General features: G+C 37.6%; 1 protein-coding gene across 3 annotated transcripts in view; it reads left to right on the forward strand.

Annotated features, from left to right (window-relative positions):
* Positions 1-19,942, forward strand: part of UBE2J1 (ubiquitin conjugating enzyme E2 J1) — a 22,812-nt gene extending 2,870 nt beyond the window's left edge. The window contains exons 2-9 of one of the 3 annotated variants that reach the window (XM_027774504.1): positions 1,323-1,396; positions 4,542-4,673; positions 8,559-8,643; positions 8,924-9,029; positions 12,755-12,884; positions 14,828-14,947; positions 16,164-16,289; positions 19,320-19,450. In XM_027774504.1, coding sequence (XP_027630305.1) covers positions 1,323-1,396; positions 4,542-4,673; positions 8,559-8,643; positions 8,924-9,029; positions 12,755-12,884; positions 14,828-14,947; positions 16,164-16,274 — 758 coding nt within the window. In that variant the 3' untranslated portion in view covers positions 16,275-16,289; positions 19,320-19,450. Of the gene's footprint in view, positions 1-1,322; positions 1,397-4,541; positions 4,674-8,558; positions 8,644-8,923; positions 9,030-12,754; positions 12,885-14,827; positions 14,948-16,163; positions 16,290-19,319 lie in introns of all 3 variants that reach the window. The other 2 variants (XM_006155303.3, XM_027774503.1) reach the window with 2 other exon arrangements.
* The last annotated feature ends 465 nt before the right edge of the window (positions 19,943-20,407 follow it).

The following is a 20,407-nucleotide window of genomic DNA, read 5'->3' on the forward strand; positions in this document are numbered from 1 at the left end:
AGGGGGTTTAGACACAGATAGGATTGTAGTTTGTGATAGGCTTTAAGTGCACTCCTGCATGGTCATGGACATAAAAGGCTGGGCATTAACTGAAAGAGGTGAAAAAGAGGAGAGATGAGAATAGGGGTGAAATAGTTTTGGGGTGTTAGAGAGAGTGGCCTAGAAGGCTTACTAGAGAGATGTAGGAACATTGGGTGGCTTTGTGTTCCAGTGGAGGTTGTTGATAATGTGTGCCAGCCTCCCTTTTCTCTCCCTTTTCAGTAGTGCTTAACTATTTGCCTATAGACGTCAAATACAAAGATGGCTAGGTTAGGTCAGCCAGAGTTGAATTTTATTAGGAGAGCATGACAGAGGGACTCCTAAGAGCCAAACGGGAAAGTGAATATAGGTGTAAGTGGGGTGAAAAAAGTTGTAGGGTCAGTGGGTTGGAGGTTTTAATTAAGTTGAAGAATCACTTCAAAAAGGAATTTTATTAGGACTGTAGAAAATCAGTGAAGTCAGGGGATAGTCCTGTTGGGTTGTTGGAAAAGTCATGATGCATTTTTGCATAGAAAAACAGAAAAATACATCATGACTTTTCCAACAACCCAGTATTATGTTTATAATGGGTGGAAAGCACCAAAAGGTTGGGACTATAAGGGGGTCTTACTCTTCACCAAATATGAAATCCTGCAGATAATTGTTAATACAGACTTTAAAAAATTATTTTTTATTTTATTTTTAAATTTATTATTATTATATTTGACTAGAGAGAGACACAGAGAGAGAGGGAGAGTGAGAAAGCAACCCACCAGGTTCAGGATTTGAACTTTGGTTGGCCATGTGGGAGTCTAGTGCCTTAAACACTATGCCACCTTCTGGTTACAATACAGACATTTTAACAAGGAAGAGACAGACTGCCTATGTTGGAATCCAGCTCTTGTCATTTCCTAGCTGTGTGACCTAGAGAGTGTTATCTCTCCATGTCTCAGTTTCCTCACTGGGAAAATAGTGTTGTTTTGAAGATTACATGTGTCAATATTTGTAAAGCACTTTAAGAAGTGCTACCATAAAGGTGGTATATATAAGTGCTTATTAAATAAAAAGTTTCTTCCTTCTATATTTAATACATAACTCTTCAAAATATGCCATTCTTCTGATCCTACCTACCATTTCCTGTCTACATTTATTACTATTATCTTATAATTAAACCTTTACCGTATACTCAGTTGGATTAGTCCTCTTCACAATTTTCATTGAAGTAGAAACTTTTTCATTAGGCTTATAAGTCGGTACTGTTACTCAGAAGTTTATTTTAAATGTCTCTATGAATTTTATTTCAGCTGTTAAACGTTTGATGAAAGAAGCAGCAGAACTGAAAGATCCAACAGATCATTATCATGCTCAGCCTTTAGAGGTTAGTTTCTATTTCTGTATTCTTCATACGAATTTTAGTGCTTTAGTATTTAAAACACAAATTCTTTGAAATTGCTTTTTCATTTCTTTGAGTCATTATCGGTGTGTTTGATGTAGTTAATTTTATTCCTTCTTTTTTTTTTTTTTTTTTTTGGTGGGGGAAAGGTTTTTGCTATAGGGTGCGTGTGCTCACCAGAAAGACAGAGACAGAAAGCGAGAAGTCACCCCCCAGTGGGGATGGCCACGCCGCCGCAATCTCTTCTCCTCCATTCTCCTCTCGGGATCTTGGACATGCATGCACATGTACCCAGCGTGAGTTTAAGCCACCGGGTCTGGCACTCGAACCGCGGTTGACTACATGGGAGTCCAGCAACATAGCCATTACACTAACTGCTGGTTCTGATATATTTTATTCCTTTTATTTGAAGAGTACTTATTAGCTACTCAGAATAAGATTTTTTTAATAATTAATAATTAATGCAGTTTATTTCCAAACCAAATATGAGTGACCTAGGCCCAGAGAAGAGGTATACATGCCTCTTCTAAATTCTGACAGACAAAATTTAGTGAAGAGATTTTCCATTGGTCTGGCCCAAAAATGTGGGACATGTGGAAGTGGGGGCTTGTAGGTTATAGGTGGGTTCCACAATTCTTAGGTTGGTGATTGGAAGGGAAGATCTGTCTTGGGAAGAAATTAGTTGAAGAAAAGCTTAATTACATCTCAAGGAAAGGGAAGTTCTGTGTGCTGGGAAGAGATAAGCAAAAGAATATACTAAAATTGGTTGGAATATGCATCTTAAAGATATTATGCCAGGGACAGGATGTAGGAAGAATCCTGTTAATGGAGAATAAATGGTCTGTTAATGTTTGTGGACATGACTTTCCCAGTCCCTTTTGAAAAGATTTTGGAAAATAGGAAAAGTAGTCCCCCTGTTGGCCAAAAATCATTCCTCCGAATGCATGTGTAGGCCACAAAACTGACAAGGTCCCACGGTGCTAGGAAGGCTCCATCCCTAGTAGTCAGGTCCCATGGTGCTAGGGAGGCTCATCCCTAGTAGTCAGGGGTGAAGGAAAAAGTCAGGCCAAATCTCCCCCAGGAGCCTATGGTGCTAGGGAGGCCCATCGCTAGGAGTCAGGTCCCACAGTGCTAGGGAGGCTAATCCCTAGGAATCCTGGGGGAATAACATGTCTGACTCAATAGCCACTTGTCTCTGGGTGAAGGAAAAAGTCAGGCCAAATCTCCCCCAGGAGAGGCTCGGAGCTGGAGAGGGCACAAAGGGCCCACTGCTAGTATGACGCACCGGGTTCGAAGTGTCCCCTCAGAAGATCTCTGGTTCATCTCTGGTCCCACCTGGATCACCATCTTATCGACAGAAAAATGACCAACTGTAAAAATTAATAATAATTAATGCAGTTTATTTCCAAGCCAAATATGGGTGACCTAGGCCCAGAGAAGAGGCATACATGCCTTTTCTCCAGAATAAGATTTTTGAAGAAGCAAATTTTTGGTCTCTGTAAAATGGCATTTCAGTTTGCTAGGTTTGCATTAGTCTTGAAGTGAAGGGACGTGGAAGAACTCCAGGCTCTGAATTTGGCAGATCCATTGTGGCTCTGCAGCTACCTGGCTTTTTGCACAAACATTTCAACCTCTCATTAGTTCTCATTTATATTTATATGTGTTCTGTATTTTTTTTTCTTTTAAGGTTTTTGCCATAAGGCGCATATGCTTGCCAGAGAGGAACAGTGAGAGGGAAAGTGAGAAATCCCCCAGGGGGGGATGGACACACTACAGTATGCTCTCTTCCATTCTCTTGGGATTCTGGGTACACATGCACACATGCCCAATGTGAGAATCAAGCTGACCAGTCCAGGATTCAGATCACAGTGGGCCATGTGGGAGTCCAGCATCTGAACCACCATGCCACCTGCTGGCCTCAGTTTGGTTTTTATGGTAACAGTGAGAATAAGAGTGTAATAATGTATATGCAAGTATTTTATTTATTTTTTAGAGGTTTTTGCCATAGGGCACGTGCACTCGCCAGACAGACAAGAGAGAGACAGAGAGACAGAAATAAACACCCAGGGAGGATGGCCACAGCAGAATCCCTTCTCCTCCATTTTCTTCTCAGGATCTTGAGCACGCACGCACACGCAGCCGGCGTGAGTTTTAAGCTACCAGGTCCAGGACGCAAACCGCGGTCAACTACGTGGGAGTCCAGCAACATAGCCATTACGCTAACTGCTGGTCCCATATGCAAGTATTTTAGAAACTGGAAAATACTTGGTAAAAATAAGATGATATTGATACCAAATTATTTATATTACTAACCATTTATAAATAAGTGCTTAGGCATCTGTAAGGGATACTTTTTAAAGATTTGTTAAAATAACCCACACATTTATAATAATTTTTTGATTATGATAATACCACTAGTTGGTATTCTTTCAATGATTAATTTCTAATTTAATTAAATGTATATATTTTTCTTTTTTTAAAAAGAATGATTTATTTAGTATTATTATTTTTAATATTATTTTTCACATGAGTTTTGCCAGAGAAAGACAGAGAGAGAGGAAGAGAGAGTGAGAAAGCAAGCCACCAGGTCTGGGACTCAAACCATGGCTGGCCATGTGGGTATTCCAACACCTTAACCACCATGCCACCTGCTGGCCCATTATATGTATATTTTTAAAAAATATTTTATTTAACTTTATTTGTTTTATTTTAATTTGACCAGATAGGGGGAGAGAGAGAGATGGAAAGTGAGAAAGCAAGCCACCAGGTCCGTGATTTGAACTGTGGTCGGCCATGTGGGAGTCCAGTGCTCTTGACCACCATGCCACCTGCCACCCCTGAACCTGTACATTTTTCATTTATTTTAAGACTTTAGATCTTATAAGATATGAAAGCTAAATTAAACAGTTCCTATTTATAATTTTTATTAGCTTGTAACTTTTAGTCTTGAGATTTTATGAACTAGACACTGCCCTACACTAAAGCACTTCTTAAAGTGCTTTACAAATATTAACACGTAATATAAACCATTTAATTTTCTTTCCTGGTAATATTTCTAATATCCATAATGATAAAAGTGATCAAACTTTTTAATGTTATTGATTCCTTGTGGACTATTGTTTTTGTTCAGGATAACCTTTTTGAATGGCACTTCACAGTTAGAGGGCCCCCAGATTCTGACTTTGATGGAGGAGTTTACCATGGAAGAATAGTACTGCCACCAGAGTATCCCATGAAACCACCAAGTATTATTCTCTTAACGGTAAGAATTCTTGACTTTTGGATGCTTGTGGTTTAATTCTTCCTAGTGGTTGCAAAATATAGTCAACATACTCATTCATTAAGAAATAAAGTGAAACATTATTTTAATTTTGCCTTTGGGGTTCACACTCTGTGCTTGCATTTTTTTTCCTTCAAATAATTCCTAGGAGGCTGACTCACATGAGAAGTGCTAATGATAATAATGAATACATAAATGTCATAGAGTGATTGTTAGGATTCAGTGTATTAATGTACACAAAGTGCTGGGCACGGTGTCTGACAAATGGTAAGTACTTGATAAAGGATAACTAATGTTACTGTACCTCATAGTCACATCATCTTCAACTTTTTACCTTTTGTATACTCTCATCTTTACAATAAGAATAATGATACTGGGACCAGCAGATGGTATAGTGGTTGAGTCACTGGACTCTACATGGCTGACCATGGTTCAAGTCCCAGACCCAGTGGCTTGAAACTCAATGTCAGGCACATGTGCATGCATGCCCAAGACCCCAGGAGGAGAAGGAAGAAAAAGGGATTGTGGTGTAGCCATTCTCCTGGGGACGTGTTTTCTCGCCTTCTGTGTCTCCGTCTCTCCAGTGAGTGCATATGCCCTATAGCAAAAAATCTCTCTTAAAAAAAAAAAAAATGATACCTACCTCATTAAATCAATGTGGGCTTAAAAGTGTCAGTATCAGGGCCAGCAGATGGTGTAGTGGGTAGGGGCGCTGGATTCTCACATGGCCACCCATGGTTCGAGTTCTGGACATGGTGGCTTACTTTCTTGCTTTCCCTTTCTCTCTCTGTCTCTGTCTGGTCAAATTTAAAAATAATAATAACAAATGGAATTAAATAAATAATTATTTTTAAAATGTTTCAATCTCTTGGGACCAGCAGGTGGTGTGGTGGTTAAGGTGCTGGACACTCCCACATGGCTAATCACGGTTCAAGTCCTAGACCAGGTGGCTTGCTTTCTCACTTTCTGTCTCTCTCTCTCTCTCTGTCTTTATCTGGTCAAATTAAAATAAATGAATGAATAAATAAAGTATAAATAATTCCTAAAAAAAAGTGTCAATATCTTATGTACAGCTTTTTGAATAGAGCCTGACAGTCTTCAGTAAATGTTAGTTATATTGTTGCTATTTATACCTCAAAATTTTTCAGTCTTAACAAAGCTTATCCTCATGTGAAGGAAAATTACCAATCTAATTTTCTCAATTGTTAAGCTTTTCTTCTCTCATTTCTTTAAATTTATAAGTACTGTTTGATTCTCTCCTGTTCTCAAAAAATACAAAAGCAAAAACAAAACACAAAAACCTTCATGTGTCTGTTTCTACTTTATGCTATTCCTGTTTTTCTCTTCTAAGGATCATTACTCCAGTTCAGCTTGTGGCAGTTTGGCTTCTACACATAGGACTTTATTGAAACATGTTTACTACAGCAGTCATAGAGACCAGAATTCCTATTGTCTTGTCTTGCCTTCACACTGGTCTAAGTTAAATATATGACACACATGAAGTAGCAAATGGTGCAGCAGGAAGGTATTCATCAATACGATGCCAAATTAATACTGTTTTACATATATTTGTATAATGGAGTGAGCATTCATTTTGGAGGCCTGCAGACCTGGATTCCAGTGCTCTTTCCATTATACCATGGGCAGATTATATAATGCTTTTTAAAATTTTTTAAATTGCCAGAAGGTGAGAGACAGCTGGGTGGCGGGTAGGAGAGAAAGCAACCCCCATTTGGGACAGTCATGCTGCAATCCCTTCTTCATTTCTCCCTCTTGGGATTTTGGGCATGCACGTACATGTGCCATCATGTTTTTCAGGCTACAGGGTCTGGAAATCAGATCATGCAGTTGGCCATGTGGGATGCAGCCTCCTTACCCACCACCACCACCATGGGCTGGCCCTATAATGTCTTTGAGATTTAGTTTTATTTGCCAAAAGGAATGTTGTATATGGTAAATGTAATCATACTGAAAAGTTCCTGGCTACTTAACAAGCATTAGGTGATATTGAAAATTAATGCTGGCAGTAGGGCTGGAGTAGGTCCTGAAGGCACCCAGCTATGTCAAGAGTCACTTCTTTTACTTACTAGATCTGGGAAGAGCTTAGTAGTCTGCAGAGTGGGGCTGGTGCATGGGGAAACTTGTGGTGATGGTGTGGTGGTGGGGTAGTTGGCAACAGCTCTCTACCAACAAATACAGATGTCAGTAGTTAACCAATGGTATGATCATATTTACTGTATTGGCTGAGAACTGGCCTACCTCTACTAATATTCAATATTGTACTCTTTCTAGTTCACTTTCTTTTGAAAGTCTCCTCAAAAGTTTCAACAAACATTAAACATATCATGTACCAGGCCCTATGGGTGTGGCATAAAGTAAGTCAGAGTCTCTGTCTACATGGAGTTTATATTCGAACTTTCTGCTCCTTCTTCCTCACCCTTCCCCTAACCATGAATATTCTGCAAGTTCAGACTTCAGCTGATTTCTCTTACTTTTTACAGACTACCTTCAATAATTATCTCTGTGAAGAGAAACACCTAATATATATCTGTGTGTGTGTGTATATACATACATACATATATGTACACACACACACACACACACATATATATGTGTGTGTGTATGTGTGTGTGTGTGTGTGTGTGTGTGTGTATCTTCTCATATCAGCATACCTATATTTCTGCTTGCCTGCTGGACATCATCAGTAGGTTTCCTACCAAGATGCCAGATCCATGTCTAAAACTAAAATCATTATCTCTGATCTTTGTCTTCTGTATTTCTATCTTATTAAATAACATCCTTTTGAAACATCATTTCTACCTCACAGCCTTTCTGTCCATGCCCTTCCTCACCAATGTCTAGTTAGGTTAGTTAGATTTTATGGTAGCCTTATATGTCTTGCAGATTCTTTTTTTTTTTTTTTACTATTATTATTCTTCAATTTGACCAGAGAGCGAGAGAGAGAGGCAGGGAAAGTGAGAAAGCAAGCTGCCAGGTCTGGGATTCAAACTGTGGTCAGCCATATGGGAGTCCAGCACCTTAACCACCACATCATCTGGGGGCCCATCTTTCAGATTCTTAACTGAACCTTTCTCCATAGTAAGCACAGAACATCAGTAAATATAGATAATTTAGAATTCTATTGTATAACTTAGTCTCTAAAAGGTGCTATAATACCTTTTATTTTTTTGGAAAGGTTTTTTGCTATAGGGCGTGTGTGCTCGCCAGAAAGAGAGAAAGAGACAGGAAGTGACAAATTACCCCCAAAGAGGATGGCAACGCCACAATCCCTTCTCCTCCATTCTCCTCTCAGGATCTTGGGCGGTCAACTACATGGGAGTCCAGCGACATAGCCATTTCGCTAACTGCTGGTCCCAGTATGGTTTTTCAAAGTATGCATGCAGTATGTGATAACCAATCAAGGATACAGTTTTTGTTGTTGTTTTTTAATGTATGAGAGAAGGAGAAAAAAGCATCCTTGACAGGCTCTATCATGCCATGACCCCTTTTCCCCAGCCCTCTAGTTCTTCAGGATCTTGGGTGTGTGAGCACATGCCCAAGGTGTTTTCTGGCCAACCAGGGGACCCAAACCCAGAGCTGACCATGTGGCTCCCAACACTGCAATTCTGTACACTACCCACTGTATCACCAGACTGGTCTGTCACCTTCTAAAAGCAGCTTTTACTCTTCATTCAGCATCTAACAAATATTTTTGGACAAAAATCTGTGTCCCTTGGAAGTTCCATTCTTTTAAAATTCTCTTTATAATTATTATTAATTTGCAAATATATAAAATGCATTTATTCATAGAAAATATAAAACATTAAGCACACATATATAATTTTAAATGCATTATTTATTCCTAAGGCTAACGGACGATTTGAAGTGGGCAAGAAAATCTGTTTAAGCATCTCAGGACATCATCCTGAGACTTGGCAGCCTTCATGGAGTAGTAAGTATTAATTTATAGTGAATATAGATCTTACATAACTTTAGTCAAGTCAGAATTACAGTGCGCAATACCCACTTGAAATTGAAGCTGATTTGAATAAATACTTTTGTATTACTGAATACATAAGTAAAATGCTTTTCCATGTCTAGATTTTTGCCACCATAATACACTCTCCTTATCTGTACCTCTTCTTTAAAAGCCATCTTTTCTTTTTCTTTTTCCAGAGTAAACCCAGTTTTTTTACAGAGCAACTTAGATTAATGTTTGTTTTTTATTTCAGTAAGGACAGCATTACTAGCCATCATTGGGTTTATGCCAACAAAAGGCGAGGGAGCCATAGGTTCTCTAGATTACACACCTGAGGAAAGAAGAGCACTTGCAAAAAAGTAAGTTTTACATTTCATTCTTTGTTAAGACTGAGTATAATTCTGGGGAATGGCTATGTGGAGATAGGCTCTCTTTTACATTGTCATTTACACTATGAGTTACCTTGGCTACAGGATCTGGCCTTAGTTTTGTTGTTTTAAAAAGTGAGTTGTACCGATTTCTTTGGAGTGACCAGAATATGAAGAATTGACTTCCTGGTATCTAGTTTTTAAAAGTAGTTGACAATATCCCCTCAGATTTATTTTACTACAGTGGGAGATATATTCTTCTGAAAAAAAACAATATTGATCATTAGTTTCTACCCAGATGATATTATAGACAGAAAAGAACCAGAGCAATTATTTCTTTGTAGCTTACCACAAAATTAAAAACTCCCAGAGGACAGGCAAGGAATCTACTTTATCCATCTTTGTATCCACAGTGTATATCAATAGCTCTTAGCAAGTACTCAATAAATTCTTTGAATTAAAGCAGAAGAAATTTTTTTATCAAGTTATCATCGCCTGGTGATACTGCCTTCTTTGTTTTTTTCCAGGTACATTTTTGTCTGTAAAACCAAGATGAGTCACTCAGTTCAGATTATCCTCTCCTTTGAGTAGAGCTGCGATCTCATGCTTGATATAATTTTATTGTTCTGGAGTCTTTGCTTACCACCCTTCAGACATATTATGTTAATTAAATTACTGCATTTTTACCCTAGGACAGCCTAGAGTAGGCCCCCCCATAGATGTTTGTTCAATCAAATAGTTAGAAAACATGGTAGACTCCCTGGTATCATCAGCAACCTCTTCTTCTTTTTCTTCTTCTTCATTTTTTTAGAATTATTTTATATAACTTTATTTATTTGTTTGCTTTAATTTGACCGGAGAGGGACAGAGTGAGAGAGGGGGGAAGTAAGAAAGAAAGCTGCCAGGTCCGGGACTCGAACCATGGTCAGCCACATCGGAGTCTAGCGCCCTTAACCACCACGCCACCTGCTGGCCCCAGCAACCTCTTTTTAAACCTTATTCTCAAATTCTAGAGATAATCTTAACTTGCAGCTGCAGTTCACTGGTTATAATATGCATTTTGAATATTTGTTTTTATTTGATTTCCTGTGTTGGTTTTCTATCTTGATACTTTTATCCAGCTGATTTCATACATAATCTTAAAAAAATAATAAACTTGTTTTCTTGTCCTTCTGTACTTTTGAGTATAGTCTATGTTCTTAGTCTATGATGGAGGCCTTTTAAAAAATGATTTAGCATTCAGCCATAATAGCATACTATCCTCATAGATAAACTAATATATTAAAAATAAACATTCTCCTTTAAATTTCATCTGACTTCTCAGTTAAAAGTGAATACATTTTGGGCCAGCAGGTGGCACAGTGGTTAAGGCACTGGATCCCACGTGGCCAACTTCATGGTTCGAGTCTCGAATTTGGGTGGCTTAAAAGACATGCCAGGTGTGTGTATGTGTGCACATCTCCAAAATCCCAAGAGGAGAATGGAGGAGACAGGATTACAACATGGCCATCTCCCTGGAGGTGCTTTCTCTCTCTCTACCCCCTTTCTCTTTGGTGACTGCACACGCCCTGTAGCATAAATCTTTGAGGGAAAAAAGTGAACACATTTTAAGGCAAATAATTTGTATACAACTGATTTTCAAAGGGATATGGCCAGTAATTCTGCTTCTGGTGAAACAAAAAATATTCATCAATACATGCTAAGTTAATGCTACTGTTACATATACTTTTATATATATATATATAGTTTTTGCTGTGGGACATGTGCAATCACCAAAGAGATAGAGAGAGAGAAAGAGAAAGTGAGAAGTCAGCCCCTGGGGGGGTGACAGTGCCTCAATTCATTCTTCTCTCAGGATTTTGGGCATGCACGCACACACGCCCAGCGTGTTTTCCAAGCTGCCAGGTGCAGTACTCAAACTGTGCACTCAGCCATGTGGGATCTAGCCACTTTAACTACCGTGCCACCTAACCAGCCCTGTATGTATGTCTGTATATGATGCCATTTGATATATTTAAGTAACAAGCTCTTTAATATGTAAGACTTTTGCACTATATAAAACTGTAAGTATTATAAAAAGGAAAACAATTTTTATGGGGACCTTATGGTGACATAATGGTGAAATGCAAAGCTTTTGCAAGGTGATCTCACATGGAATGTTCCTGATTCAATTCTGGATACCTTCAAGAGTACACCAGGCATATGCTTGCTCATGATCCACAGCTGAGAAGGCTTGGGTGAATCATGGCTTCAAGACCCTACTGGGGATGCGCTCTCTCTCTCTCTCTCTTTCTCTTTCTCTTTCCTTCTCCTACTTCTTTCCCTTTCTTTTTCTCTTTCTTTGTCTCTCTTACTCATGAAAGGGGAAAAATAAACTTTTTAACACAGTTTTTTTAAAAGTTCAGTGATACAACATTTCTCCATATATTATACATATTTACTTTTAGTCATTCAAATCTTCACAGCACTCTGAGCTTTAGAATTGTTTTGGCTATATCTGGGATGTAAATGAGAAATCAGGAAAACAAATATATATTAGAAAATAGTTAACAGGTTTATATTAAGTCTCTATCAATATAATCAGTGATAGACTCAGTCTTTGGATTTCCACAAGTTCTCCCAAGTCTTAAGTTGTACTACTATTTAGGTAAATGGGATTTCTGAGCAAATTCTGTTTAATTAGCGTCTTTACTGTTTTATATATGTTTCTGCTAAAAGATAACTTGAGCTTTATAATGGACTTTTTCCACAGGCATAAAACGTGTTATTGTGTGAACTTGAGAACAGTATAATAGATGATTTCTATATTTTGTCATAGTATAGATGTAAAACTTATTTTTATTTAGATAGTTTATTGGGAAAAGAGAAATTTAAGCTCTGAATTTTATTTATTTACTTTTTTGTTTGTTTGTTTAGTTTTTGCTATAGGGTACATGCTCTTGCCAGAGAAAGAGAAAGGAAGAAGGTGAGAAATCACCTCTCAGGAGGAATGGCCATGCCAAATTTCTTTTCCTCTATTTTCTCTGGATTTTGTGGCATACACCTGTGTCCAGTGTATTTTCCAAGCAGCCTCGTCTGGAACTTAGCATGTACTTGGCCATGTGGAATCCAGTCGCTTTTACTGCTGGCCCTTTATTTGTTTAGGAGACAGGATCTTGCTATGTTCCCCAGATAGCCTTCAGCCTCAGGATCCTTCTACCTCAGCTCTCGAGTAGCTGGAGCAGGCCACTGCACTGAGCTAGATTTTTAAAAAATATCAACCTAACTAAATACTTGTCTCAGAACTATAATTATTACCTTAATTGTCTAATTTACAGCATGTGAATGAATGTGATGTGGAATTGTCCATTGTTCTTTTCTTTAAAAAAAAAAAAGTTTTTCTTCTAGGGTAAGAGAGAAAAGAGCGAGAGAGATACACACACATAAAGACAGTATCCCCAACAGGGTCTTAGTGCTGTGATCCTCCTCAAGACTTCAGCCTGTCCAGATACTGCACAAGCTGGTGCCCAGCATACTCAGGGAGTTCTCTAGACATGAATAGAGAACCCTCCCATGTGAGATTGCCCTTGATTATGTCACACTTTACTACTGTACCACTGTCTGATCCCCTTCTTTTCTTCTAAATTTATTCATTCAGTATTTGAGTATCTAATAAAAGGGACTTAATATTCAACTATTTGATTTTTACTCATCAAAAAAAAAAATGTTTCTACCAGGTCACAAGATTTCTGTTGTGAAGGATGTGGGTCTACCATGAAGGATGTCCTGTTACCTTTAAAATCTGGAAGTGACTCAAGCCAGGCTGACCAAGAGGCCAAGGAACTGGCCAGACAAATTAGTTTTAAGGTATTATAAATTCCTCAATAAGTTCTAATTATGTAGCCTTTTGTTTACTGCTAAATTCTGAGTAGGAAGGAAACCAATATAATTCTATTGCAGTAAGGTTTTACAAATAATTTTTTATTACATAAATCATAATCTACATTCACAAAGGCATTACAGCGTAGTGGTTAAAGTTTGAACTTTGATATACAATACTAGGGTTTAATTCCCAACTTTTCTGTTTATTAGTAGTATGACATCAGGCATGTTACTTGGCCAGTTTTTCTTTTATCTCATCTGTGAATAAGGATTGTTGTGTGGATTGAGTTAATGCATATAATATATGTGTTACATATATTACAGTTAGAGCTATTCCTGATGCTTAATAACTTTAGCTATTATAGAAAATACAGATAAGCAATAAGAAGAAAATGACAGATGCCAGCAAGTGGTGTAGTGGTTGGGGTGCCGGATTCTTCCCACATGGCGAACTGCGGTTTGAATTCTGAGTCTGGTGTCTTGCTTTCTCACTTTCCCTCTCCCTCTGTCTATGGTCAAATTAAAAAATAATAATAAATAATTTTTTTAAAAAAAGGAAAGAAATTACAATCTATAGTTACATTTGAAATCTCTTCTTTATATCTCTTTTCTGCATATATTTTACCCATATACTATATATTTAGGTATTAAAGTACTGTATGAGTAGCCACATTTCTAGAATTTAACTAACTTCACACACCCAATAAAATGTCAACCCATCTTAAGCAACATGCTTCATTCATTCTCCCTCTTCTCTACTTACTGTCTGTCTTTTTGGCTCTAGTTCTTAGGAGTTTTCCTTCTGTTGGAAGTGGAGGTGCCTGAAAGCGGAGGTGCTCAGTGAATGCTGGCTTTCTTCTTTTTGAGGATTCTTATTACACTTTAAATTGTATCTCTGAAAATCGTAGAGCTAGCTGTATTTTGCACATCAGAATTTTTTATATTTTATAAAATACCTTATATATGCCATATATCAACTGACCCTTAGTAGGATCTGGGGCAACACCTTTTTTTTTTTTTTTTTTTTTTTTTTTTTTTTACTTTTTCTCCTGTTTGCCATGGGATGTGTGTGCTCACCAGAAAGAGAGAGAGAGAGAGAGAGAGAGAGAAAGAGAGAAAGTGAGAAATTGTCCCACAGAGAGATGGCCATACCACCATCCCTTCTCCTCTACTCTATTCTCTCAGGATTTGGGGCAAATATGCCCCAACGTGGTTTTTCTTTCTTTTTTTAAAAAAATTTATTAATAAAGATTGAAATCACCTCCAGGGGGGATGGTCACAGCACAATCGCCTCTCCTCCATTCTTTTCTTGAGATTTTAGGAACGTATAAAATGTGCCTGCCTTGAGTTTCAAGCCACTGGGTCTGTGATTTGAACTGTGATCCAACTACATGACAGTCTAGTGCCTTAGCCACTACGCCACCTGCTGGTCCCCCAGAGTGGTTTTTCAAGCCAACAGATCCAGGACTCAAACGGTGGAATTGGGCATGTGGTATCAGTGCCTTAACCACCATGCCACCTGCTGGCCCCTGAGATAGCACATCTTAGTCGAAATAATTAATGTTTCTTCAACAAACCTGAGAATATGTACTAATGTGGGATAAAGACTATTAATAGCCTCACCTCAATTCATGTCTGGCTTTGCCTAAAAATTGCCAATATCAGAGATTTTAGAATTGTGGACTATAAATCATGGATGTTGGTGCTGTCCCTCACCAAGTAATAACTTCTTGAAAACAGAAACTGTCTATGCCTCTTCTTGCAATATCTGGCACAGATTGGACTTGTGAGTGCTCAGTGTTTAACTGATTGATAGTAAGTAAATATTAAACAAGTAGTTAAAATAAATTGAGAAGAGGGAACTTAGTAAGTTGGTTGTTATGTGTGTTTCCTCTTTTAACACTGCTCTTGGTGTATTTTTTTCATAGGCAGAAGTCAATTCATCTGGAAAGACTGTCACTGAGGCAGACTTAAACCACTCTTTTTCACTAAATGATTTACAAGGTGATATACCTGCAACATTCCAAGGTGCCACAGCTAGTACATCGGTATGGCGCTTCTTTTTTATTTTTTTTTTTTAGGTTTTTGTTGTAGGGTGCATGTGCTCACCAGAGAGAGATAGAGAATGAGAGAGAGAGAGAGAGGGAAATCACCCCCCAGGGGATGGCCATGCCACAACCCCTTCTCCATTCATACCTCAGGATTTTGGGCACACACACATGTACCCAGCATGATTTTTAAGCTGCTGGGTCTGGGACTTGAACCATGGTCAGCGAGTATGGTTATTATCTTTTAATATATATGAATATCTATAGCATTATCATTATTTGGACTAGGAGAATATCCATAGATCAAATTTCTGAAAATGGCAGTTCCCCTAACAGATGGATTCCAGCCCAGCTGTCCCTCTAATGAGTTATATTAATTAGGGCAAATTATTCCTACTTTTTCGTTAAATGGGGCAGGACTAAATCATTTTGAAGTCCTATTGTGCCTCTAGAATTCTATGATTTCTCTGAAAAGTTAGTTTCAATATAGTTCTAGATCCTGAATAAAACAAAATATGCATATGTTAGCCACTTTCTAAATAGATGCTGTATTTGGCAGATTTATTAAACTGCCTTAAGGCATTGACTTAATGAAGAGTTGGAGCCAGAAATTTACCTTAGACTTGCTCTGTTCAGCATAGTAGCTACTAGCTACATGTGGGATCTAAATTTAAGCTAATTAAAATTAAATAAAATTAAAAACTGAGTTCCTCAGTCATATCAATCGCACTTCAAGTGCTTCATAGCCATATATGGCCAATGGCTACTATACTGGGCAGGATAGATATGAAATATTATAATCATCGCAAAGTTCTATTGGATAGTGCAACCTTGCACCTAGCAAGTAACCAATAAATAATTGTTCAGTGAAAGAATAAATGTTCTGTATGTTGCTAGTTGTGACCTGAACTGTTTTCCTAAAAAAAATTGGTTGCCCTAGGTAATAAGACTAGATTGGTACTAAATAAGTGAGCCTGCGAAAAAAACAATGACTTTGTTTTCTATATTCAAAAGATGAACTGTTGTGGGGATCTTTTTGATAACAGAGGTATGAGAAAAAAGTGTATGCAGATGAGTTTAAAGTTGGTTTTACACGATCCTAGTGTAATTTCATGAATTGCAGAGGGATATAATGAATTTATTTTATGTTTTTAAAGAATTATTTGTTTAAGTTTATTTGTTGCTGTTATTATCATTGTTATTTTAATTTGACCAGAGAGAAACAGAGAAAGAGAGAGAAAGCAAGCCACCAGCTCTGGGACTTGAAACATGGTTGACCACATGGGAGTCCAGTGTCTTAATCACCACACCACCTGCCAGCCTGTAATGAGTTAATTTTAAAGTCAGTATATGTTTCAGTTTGAAATATTAAAAAAGTTTTCAATTACTTTTTTCTTCATCAATTTAATTACTTTTTATTTCAAAAAAAATTTTTAAATCATTTTATTATGAGGGGTGGTAATCTTTTTTCATCTTTTAGGACAGACTCTTAATATTTGTGATATATTTAAATCTGTTTTCTGTGTATTCTATGTAAAGTTTCCTTATTACATATTTTAGTTACACTTATTGCCTTGTAATTTATTTCATAATTATTTATTTATTATCTGTCTCACTTATGAAAATGAAAGTTCATTAAAGTCAGGACTCTTTTTCAACTTCTCCATTATATTCCCATTGCATAGGTTAGTGCCTTGTATATAGTAGGTGGTTAGTACATATCTCTTAATTGGATACATGAATATTAGAAACGGCACTTAAAAAAAAAAAAAAACAGTAACTATGGGGCCAGCAAGTGTTGCAGAGATTAAGATGGCTGGATCCTACATGTCCAACTGTGTGGTTTGAGTGGCTGACCCAGTGGCTTGAAAAACATGTCAGACACATTTGTGTGTGTGTACTCAAAATCCTGAGAGGAAAATCGAGAAGGGATTGTTGCGTGGCCATCTCCCTAGGAAGGTAATTTCTCATTTTCCCTTTCTCTCATTCTCTCTGACTCTCTCTGGCAAGTACACATGCCCTATAGCATGTGAGACCAATTTCAGTTAAAATACCAACAAACTATACATTATCTACAATCACAAGTTAAACTTTTTATTACATTTACACATAAACCATTTCAGAGTGTGGTTATATAATTTGACCACTATGGAAGTAACTGAAACCTGGTTTTGGCTAGGGATGGCTGCTGTTCATGAATGTAATATAAATTCACTGAGATGTTATACATCAAATCCCAGATAAGCTATGTTTTTTTTAGCCTTGAGGGGGCGAGAGATTGCCCAAAGTCTAAATACAGCAGATAACATCAGGCCATCTGTTGCCTTTTGATGCAGATTTTTTAGGTATGTAGAAATAGGAAAAATACTGATGTCATTTTTTTATATTCTTCTAGTCTATCAGAACTTTCTCTCTTTCCAGAGGTTGGGTTTCTGAAATCATTCAGAAAAAGCAAACACAAATTTTCTTGCCTGATACTAGGTATTCTAGACTAGTATAGAAAAACTGATACTTTTTACTAGAGACCTAACTCTGACTATGATATTTTTAAATATGAAATATTTCAGAATTTTGATATCAAGGTATTAAATTTTAGTTGATAATATACCATCTAAAAGGCTTCTGAAACATAGATACCTAATTAAAGTATTGTTTGTATCTATGCAGATATTTTCATTAAGTGTATATACTTAAATATCTATAGTCAATATTTTAAAGGGTTGTTTTCCTAAATATATTAATCATACTAATAATAAAGGGCCAAAACGCTCTTAAGTTACAGCTTTTTTTTTACTTATATCTAGATACCTCCAAAGAGTTATATTAATAGTAACAGTGTTAATAATAACTAATGTTAATAAACAATTGTGTGTCTTAGACACTTTATATCATTAACCTATTTAATCCTCATATACTGTGAGTTGTATGTTATCTCTACTGTACAGGTAAGGGAGTTGTCTTAGGTTAAATAACTTGCATACATCTGGTAAGTGGCAAAGCCACCTTAGTAATGATAAGGCTTACTATTTTGGTCAGGCTTTGAGCAGGATAATGATCTCCTTTAAGAAGAAGGGGACCAGCCGTTAGCGTAATGGCTATGTTGCTGGACTCCCATGTAGTCGACCGCCATTCGAGTCCCAGACCCGGTGGCTTAAACTCACACTTGGCGCGTGTGCGTGCGTGCCCAAGATCCCGAGAGGAGAATGGAGGAGAAGGGATTGCGGCATGGCTATCCCCCTGGGGCGTGATTTCTCGCTTTCTATCTCTCTGTCTCTCTCTGTCTCTCTGGTGAGCGCACGCACCCTATAGCAGAAACCTCTCAAATAAAAAAATAAAAAAAACCTAATGGAAGAAGTAACACGACATAAAAGAAAACATGGTATAACGTGCTATAAAATAAAAGCTTTAATTTGCCTCAATCCCTTGTGCTAGCACCATTGTGCTCTTATTTATTTATTTATTTATTTATTTATTTTGTGGAGAGGTTTTTGTTATAGGATGCGTGTACTCACCAGAAAGAGACAGAGACAGAAAGCGAGAAATCACCCCCCCCAGGAAGATGGTCATGCAGCAATCCCTTCTCCTCCATTCTCCTCTCAGGATCCTGGGCACGCAACCAGCGGTGTGAGTTCAAGCCACCAGGTCCAGGACTCGAACTGTGTTTGACTACGTGGGAGTCCAGTGATACAGCCATTACCCCAACTGCTGGTCCCTAGAGTGGCTAATTTTCAAATTGAAAGTGGAAATTAAATTGTTTCCCTTCTTGGATCTCCTAAAAGAGGGAAGTGCCAAATGCTTGGCAGATACTGCTGGGGTTACATCTGAGGGAGAGTAGTCATTTATGGAGAATTTTGGTAAATTCTGTCCCTGTCTTATTTGTTCCTGCCTAGTAAATTCCTTCTCCACATAATAGTTACTTAGAATATATAGGGACAGCAGTTAGCGTAATGGCTATGTTGTTCAACTCCCATGTAGCCGACTGCGGTTTGAGTCCCGGATCCAGTGGCTTAAAACTCATGCCACGTGTGTGCCTGCGTGCCCAAGATCCGGAGGGAATGGAGGAGAAGGGATTGTGGTATAGCCATCCCCCTGAGGGGTGATTTCTTGCTTCCTATCTCTCTGTCTCTCTCTGTCTTTCTGGCTAGCGCACGCGCCCTGTAGCAAAAACCTCTCCAAAAACAAAAAAGAATATATTGTGTTGCTGGCTTATCCAGGGGAGTGAGTTATTAATCTCATCATTTAGGTAATAATTGGTAATTCTGCCCTTAATCATATTTAGTACTCAGAGATTTTATGTATTCTTAAATAGTTAACAAATATGTACAAATTTTATTTTTATCAATTTCAAACAAAATCTCTTAAAATTTCCTAGTATGGAGCCCAGAATCCCTCAGCACCATCCTTTCAACAGCCAACCCAACCTGTAGCTAAGAGTACCTCCATGAGCCCTCGACAGCGCCGAGCCCAGCAGCAGAGTCAAAGAAGGTCGTCTACTTCACCAGATGTAATACAGGGCCCACAGCCAAGAGACAACCACACTGATCACGGCGGATCAGCTGTACTGATTGTCATCCTGACTTTAGCATTGGCAGCTCTTATATTCCGACGAATATATCTGGCCAATGAGTACATATTTGACTTTGAGTTATAATATTGTTTCATGACTTAAGAGCTGTGACTCAACTGCTTCATTAAACATTCTGCATTGGGTATAAGGATTGTTTACAAAAAAGATCATTTTATATTTACCTTTCATTCCTTTTTTGATCCTTATAAATTCAATATAACTGTGCTAGACATTGAGACTATGTCCAGCAGTGGGTCCTGCTTAGTGTAAGGGATTAGAACGCAGAAGATCCTTGTTTCACTGTTGATATGTTTCAAAAGGACATAACTTGTTGTTTCTCACACCTCAGCTTTTTTTATGTAAATTTATGACACTTTTCTGTGCAGCCCTTTGAACTTTTGGATAAAAGATGGTATTTTAAGTTCCAATGAGTATTATATTACTTAATATCATTTATTGAGCACTTTGTTTCTACTTATGTAGAATGATAAAGGGATAGAAGATTGGAAAAGTTAAAGCAAAACTTCTCAAGTAGCTTCATAGGAAATCTGGAATTGCCCATCTGTGACTTTGTATCCTAAACATTCTTCAGTGAAAATGACTTTATTTTAGTCAAATATGAGATCACATCTTTGTTACTGGATGTTACATAAAGAGGAAGTACTTTGTAATCACTCTGATAGGCTGTTATCATCCCTCTCTCTCTAAAGTGCACACAGATTTAGAAAGAATGAAAAAACAGTCCTCCATAGATCTTTATTTTAAGAAAGAATGGGTCTATGCCAGGAAATCACTAGATTTTTCTTCTAGAAGTTAAGTAGGAATATCTCAAGATTTGAAGGTTTGCTCTGCTTTGAATTGTTTATTTTGAAATGTATTATATACCTTTGTAA

Source organism: Tupaia chinensis, unplaced genomic scaffold (genome assembly GCF_000334495.1).
Source record: "Tupaia chinensis unplaced genomic scaffold, TupChi_1.0 Scaffold000444_1, whole genome shotgun sequence".
NCBI lineage: Eukaryota > Metazoa > Chordata > Mammalia > Scandentia > Tupaiidae > Tupaia > Tupaia belangeri.